This window comes from Anopheles stephensi, chromosome X, assembly GCF_013141755.1.
Source record: "Anopheles stephensi strain Indian chromosome X, UCI_ANSTEP_V1.0, whole genome shotgun sequence".
Taxonomy (NCBI): domain Eukaryota; kingdom Metazoa; phylum Arthropoda; class Insecta; order Diptera; family Culicidae; genus Anopheles; species Anopheles stephensi.
Window position 1 is genome coordinate 6310417 of NC_050201.1, and position 6851 is coordinate 6317267.

The window sequence follows — 6851 nt, forward strand, 5'->3', positions numbered from 1 at the left end:
TTGGTTGTTTAAATTATATAGCTCTATTTTTTTTCTCTCTTCCACTACTACTATCTGCACTAGGGCTAGTGAAACACGCCGTGCATTGCATTTTAGATAGCTTAACACGAACGACAGATGAAACCGGTACAGTTTCTGTTTAAAACTCGATTTTGCACCACATACGACTTTCGCATCGTATCAATTAAAGCTCAATAAATTAATTTGTTCGGATTTTGTTTGCCGAATTTGGGTCCTAACAGCAAATTTTCAATAAATAAATCAATCTAATGTACGCGGGACGTTACACGTTCGAAGCGTAATCGGTGTTGTACAAATTTTGACGGAAGACACACATTCCCTTAAAAGGCATTGGATGGTGGGGAGGACGCTTAGCTTAGGTTCTTCTCATTCGCAACTGTTCCTCATCCTCAAATCCTGAAAGTTCAGAAAATCAAACGTTAGCCGTAGAACGATTGGAGTGAATAACAAAAAGAACATCTTACGCTGATATCCGGAGCAGGATCCGGTAGATTCGTTGGCGGCAGCAGAATTTCCCGTACCGTCATCAGATTTCCGTGGCGTTTCTTCGTACCGCCAGGTGGCGCACGGATCGGTATAATACTTGTCGGCGGGACCATTAACGCGTCCCCCACCAACCAGCTCGATGCGGTCGAGTTCGAGCTGTTCGGTACTGTCCTTGCCACGCGTCACTTTGCTTAGGTTCGCGAGCAAAAACTCCTTATCCTTCGCCTCCATGCGGAGCAGCTCCTTTAGCAGCTTTACCTTCGCTACCTGGGCACGGGATTTCGCTCGCAGATAGTACGTGACGACACCCATCGTTAGCAGCACGCCCCCGATGATGGCCGGTTTGGTGATGTAGACGAACACGCGCCAGAACAGATGCTCTTCGCGCAGCTTCAGTATGCCCTGCATGAACAGCTGGTACATGTACTCGGTGCCACGGAACGGCCCGCACCCGGTGCTCACCGGGACCTGCATGATGATGTAGCCGTGCGTGAGCAGTACGCCGAACAGTGACACAAACACCAGCACCAGGAACAGGGTTTGCGTTTGGCTCGAGCGCCACAACCGGGCCGGCGGTTGGCAGAGATAGATCAGCTCGAACTTGTTGATGTAGAAGACGAGCAGCAGCTTCAGGGCGACAAGCAGCACGAGCAGCGGTGCAAACAGTACCCCAAACCATAGCAGCGTTTGATTGTACACCAGGCCCAGGCTGTGCGTTTCGATGCAGAACGGTGGTGGTGTTAGGTAGCGTGCCAGCAGGCACGTTGCCGGTGTTGGGCTGCGCGTACCTTTCCGGACGGGGCCGTAACGGGCGTGCAGCAGGTAGCGAATGCCTCGCACAGCGCACAGCAGCACCGTCGAGATGAAGAAGTCCACCACCAGCAGTCGGTACAGCTCCTGGCCGATGAGCGTCTCCCAGCACCCGGCGGCGGTGTGTGTCCTCGTCAACCAGTACGCCAACAGCACACCGACAATCGTCAGCTGGAGCAGAAAGTGGCGCAGCAGGTTGATGTTGAGTCGGGTCGCTACCTGGCGGTACTGCTCGAGCTGGCCCAGCAGTTGGCAGGCGTAGCCGAACGCCACCATCGTCACGTTCGACACGACCGACACGTACAGTGCGGACCAGGCGGTAAAGTGATCCGTCTCGCCGAACCGTGCCAGCAGTGCCCACAAACTAGCGGCCACCGCACTGATCATGGTGAGGACGGTCACGTGCACCACCAGCCGTACGGCTTCCCGGCGCAATCGATGCCACCGGCCGGCAACGAACGGTGGACGGTTCCGTTGGGCGAGATAGTCGCGCAGCTCGTTCAGTATGGTGGCGTGCTTGAGCCGGGCCGCCTTCTCATTCGCTATGCCGTAGTCCCACGAGCAGACGATCTTGTGCGTCAGGATGTTCTGTACCGTGGCGCTCGACTCGATGAAGCTGATCCGGTACGACCGGCCCATACTGATCGACACGATGACGAACGTTGCCAGGGATAGTATGGTGATGGTGAGGAAGTAGGCGTGCGGAAGACTGTACTCGGCCGTACCGGGCACCAGCGTGAACGAACGATTGCTGTACGATCCATAGTACATGACCGATTCGCTGAGGTAACCCTGCAATAGAGAGGACAGTCGTGGTGAGTAACTGAGCGTAATCTTATCTGCTCTTGCTGAGTAGGTGAGTATCGGGCGGTCCGGTGGCCGAGGTGGCAGCGGCGTCGGGCTTCACACGGCGCTGGATCGGGGTTCAAATCCCATCCAGACGCGCAGAGCTGACTACTTTTCTACAGGTGAAATCAAGTCAGAGAAAGCTAGAAATGGCTAACCCCGAGAGACCTTTCAATGTTGTGTTTGTAGGTGCCAAGGAACAAGAAGAGTATGTGAGGTATATATACCCGGGTGACACTTGAATGTGTTTGCAAACTTACCCCTTCTTAATAGCATCAAATCCCGAAAGCATTCACAAGAGAGCAAAATAAATTCCGATCAAGGTTTTTCTTTTCCGCCCAACCAATTCTTACAACTACATGGACTTGATTATGTCCTTCAAGCGCCCTTACCTCACCGGTGAACAGATCGCGCAGATGAAAGTCCTGCCGTGCGTTAACATCCCGCACCGAACCGGCCGGCTCGTGGCCGGCCAGCAGCTGCGGAAAGATCACGAACGAACCAATAAACAGCAGCAGCACCAGATTCAGCACCAGCAGCTGCCGCAGAAACTTAAAGTACGCACTGATCCGGCTCCCGAAATGGCCCTCGATCTGTTTCATGCTGCCGTAAAACAGCTCAAAGTTGGTGACGAAGCTTTTCAGCAGCTTGGCGGCCCGGGTCGCATACAGCTTCCCGCTGTACCGGTACCGCCGGATCAGGCCGATCGATTTGGAACGCGTGGCACGCCGGTTGACGGTTTGGGACAGCTGCTCGCGAATTTGCCGCTTGGTGGAGATTTTGTGCGCGATCGATTTGATCGTTTCGATGCGCAGCTGTTCCGCGATCGGATTGTCCTCCATCAGCTGTTCCCGCTGGCCGAGCTCCATCGTGATGTGATCGACGTCCGATGCGCTGGTCGTGATTAGATCGCCATCGATCGAGAGCGCTGTGGAGCAAACGTATCCGGAACGTCATAAATTTAATGTGCCCCTAAAGGTAGGCATTGTTTGTGCGGTTTTTGATTTTTAAAACAAAGGGGTGGGTGATTTGCTTCCCGGTCTGACATACTTTTCTGTATCCGAGACGGCATCAACCGGATGGTTTTGTTGTACACGGTGCGTTTATTGTTCTTCACACTCCGCCCGAAATTGCTTGACCAGCGCCGGAAGCTCTGCAAATGGGGGAAAACAAGTAAGGACTATCAGTAGGACATATTCCATCAGTGATCGGACGCAACCATGGTCAGTACTTACCTGCGAGAAACTAACATTAACACCCTGAAACTGATCCTCCTGGCTGGCGAGTGGATTACCACCCACCGGAGCAAACAATCCCACCTCGTGGCTCAGCTGTTCTTCCTGCCCGTGCACGTCCTGCAGCACCTCGATTTTATCCTCCTCCTCCGGTGGGTAAGCTTTCGGTCCACCGCCAGCCGCACCGTCCATACCATTGCTTCCTAGCTGCTGTCGTCCATTGCCAATCTCGTTCACATCGACGCGAAATGTTGCCTCGCTCAGTACGGCACGGTGGCGGGCCATTGTTGGTTCGAAGGACGTCCCTACCCTTTGCTAAGGTCGGTGGCAAACCACTTCCACTCGGTAACCTTCGTCGTTCGAGGTGCGGCAAACGTCTAATTGCGCTGTGCACCTCGGTCGGACTCTCTCTCTGCACTCTGGTCGTATCAATTGTTCTGCGCCATTATCGGGGAATTTTGTTTGCTCGTGCAAGCTGCTTGCCCAGCACCGTTTGATCTGGAAGGTAAAGGGGGATGGCGTTTTATGAGAGCACAAGGTATATTGTTTGTTATCGAAGTGGCACCTACCTACGATTTCCTACACCAATCGAGCGAAAGTTTACAATCCCAAAACGAAACTGACAGCTAACGTGGGCAACAGCTGCATCGGTCTGTATAGCGTACGTTTACATGTGCACCCTTTTTGTGGTAGTATAGGTGTGCTTACCAGTTTCATCGCAAAACATCGAATGCAGTGCTGTAACGAAAGCTTTCAGGGCAGAAAAATGCGCTCACGTGTAGCGAAAGGAAATGTTAGGGGATGATATATTTCACGTTTGTTTGAAATGTTTCAAAGTGACAGTTGGCACGGAATTCGATCGTAACGGAAACTGCAGCATCTCTACCATATAGTATCTTTTCCACAACCGTATATAATAGCTTAGATGGATAGCTTCCAAGGTGTAGTCAAGATCATCTAGATATTTCTTGCGAAATCAAACAGTTGGATAGGTTCTCCATCCTCCCATATCGTTCTTGCATTTAGTAGAAGTCCACCTCATAAACATTGCCTCCTTCAAACACACGGCCATTCGTAGCACCTTCTTTCAGTTTCAACTACACCTGGAGATGACCACAGCAGACATATTCCCAGATTGCCCACGTCTTCATCGATTGGAAGGTACTTCTCGGATATTATCAACGTACGGACGTAGTACAGAGGAGGAAACGTCGACTTAGACAATTTCCTGGTTATGGTTAAGTTACGCCCGAAACTCTGTGTAGCCAATACACTGCGCCATCAGCCTACCCCAAGGCGCAATACGGATCGGTACGGAGGCAAGCTGATGTGGTGAGAGACTTCGCAATCGCGCTTGGGGATGCGTTGCCGCAGGAAGGTATCCTGTCCTACGAGCGAGAGGTGATTGACAGGTGGAAGTGCTACTTCAACGGACATCTGAACGGATTAGATGCAGGAGAGAATGAGCCAGGCGTAGAAAGCAGAAGAGAGGAGAAGCCACCGCCATTCAGAAATGCCATCAGAAATCCCACAAGTCAGCAGCGGTGGGCTGGTGGACGTGTGGAGAACTGTTCAAGATGGACCTCGAGAGGACCAGGAAGGACTACCGGACGACTGGACGCTGGGTACAAAAAGGGCGAAACACTGGACTGTGCTGACTTGCTGCCTACAAGATCCTGTCCCGCATACTATTCTGCAGACTTTCGCCCCTTGCTACAGATTTCGTCCGAAGCTACCAAACTGGATTGGTTCGAGGGATGTCCACGACCGACCAAATCTTCACTCTACAGCAGATCCTCTAGGATTACCGGATGCACCAAATCCCCACCCACCACCTAGCTATGGGACATCTTGCGACAGTACAGTTTCCCTGCGAAACCTGTGCTTCTATGGACGATGTGCAGTGCAAGGTGAGAGTGTCGAACATACTGTCGGAATCGCTTGAATCGGGACGGACTCTCCTGTCTACTGTTTAAAATTGCTCTGGAAGGTGTCATGCGAAGCCTTCGACATCAGGGGCATGATTTTCACCCAGTCCCTTGAATTCCTTGACTTCGCGGATGACACCGACATCCACTTCGATAACTTGCCGGAGGCTCTGACCTAGAGCACGTCTCGGAAGCAGAGTATTAGTTGATGGCGACGATCTTGAGGTAGTAGAGGAGATTTGCTACCTTGGCACGATCCAACTTCGGAAAACAACGTAAGCTGCGTAATCCGAAGGCTCATAGTTCACACAGACTCCAAGCCAGAGATCCAGAAGACTCCTACAACGCACACTGATACGTCCGGTAGCCTTCTACGGGCAACGAGTCCTGGACTATGCTGGCGGGGAATCGCCATCTTCGAGCGGCGGGTGCTACGGACTATCTTTGGCGGTGTGTGCGAGCCAGAACGAATTGGACACCAGGTCATGGCTTTAAATCCTGCTCGCCTAGTCGATAGTCTAGTCCTCGCTACGGAGGATCCAACTATGTAGTATTAATAAGTCTAGTAAAACAGAAATGGCAGGTATGACTTAAGAGGTCGTTAGGCCAAGAAGAGACAGAGAGAGAGAGAGAGAGAGAGAGAGAGAGAGACTACGCAGTTCGTTAAGCCGGCGAAGATATTAGTAGTATCTGGAGTCTTTTACTTCTATCTGATCTAATCTCCAACTCGACACCGGCACACACACGCATCGTTCCAGCACAATAGATAATCTTATCGAACGATATTCTAATTCTCGTTCTAGTCCCACACCACCGATGTCACCCAATAACAACTTGAATAACAAGTTCAACACCCTCGTACACAGTACGGCTCAAAGCCTCTGTGGCAGCACTTCGGTCAAGAAGGTCGGCCCATTCATTCCTATCGGTAATGCGCAACAAAACACTTCTTCCTCTACATTAGTCAAGTCCCTGGCTGGCGTTCCGCCATTACGCTTATCAAGATGAAAAGCTCTTCTAGTTTGAGTTCCCTACAAAACCTTCCTTCCTCGAACATTCAATACCAACTCTCAACGGCTCGCTGATGAGTGTGTGTGTGTGTGTGTGTGTTTTTTTTTTGGGGGATGGCGGACAGGTGTGCTGTAAAAGTGGCGATTATCGTAATGCTCGAGTTGATCCGTCGATTACCTCCGGCCATTGATCCAGTTGTCACGGGGACGATAAGATGCGGGCGGGACCGATGATAATGTCTACCGCATATCGCTTATTTATGGCGTCCCGTTTTCGAGGGCACCGGTGCTGTATATTGTGTGTTTGATCGATTGTGATTGCTTTCAGAGATGTGGCATCCGGTGGCCGCGGTGATGCGGTGAAGAGCGCAAGATGCAGGCGAGAGTTTTTAGCAAAAGTCTTCTAGCTGATTGAGCACGTTTAGAGACATTTTAGTAACCCTTCCAAGGTTACCGATACCCTCCCGAAAGTTGGGTTTTTCGTGCAGTTTTTGCAATGCGTGATGTGAATGTGG

General features: G+C 51.5%; 1 protein-coding gene across 2 annotated transcripts; it reads right to left on the bottom strand.

The window, feature by feature from the left end:
• Nucleotides 1-4089, bottom strand: LOC118505592 (transmembrane channel-like protein 3). Of its 2 annotated transcripts, none has more exons than XM_036041590.1 (6): nucleotides 3968-4089; nucleotides 3414-3896; nucleotides 3214-3316; nucleotides 2556-3091; nucleotides 486-2109; nucleotides 1-417 (listed from the first exon to the last, which is right to left on the bottom strand). In XM_036041590.1, the coding sequence occupies exons 2-6, from the start codon at nucleotides 3681-3683 to the stop codon at nucleotides 377-379; spliced, it is 2574 nt and encodes an 857-aa protein (XP_035897483.1). In that variant the 5' UTR covers nucleotides 3684-3896; nucleotides 3968-4089; the 3' UTR covers nucleotides 1-376. The 2 variants fall into 2 exon arrangements, with proteins under 2 accessions (XP_035897483.1, XP_035897472.1); XM_036041579.1 differs by having other exon boundaries at nucleotides 3399-3896.
• Between the last annotated feature and the right edge of the window lie 2762 nt (nucleotides 4090-6851).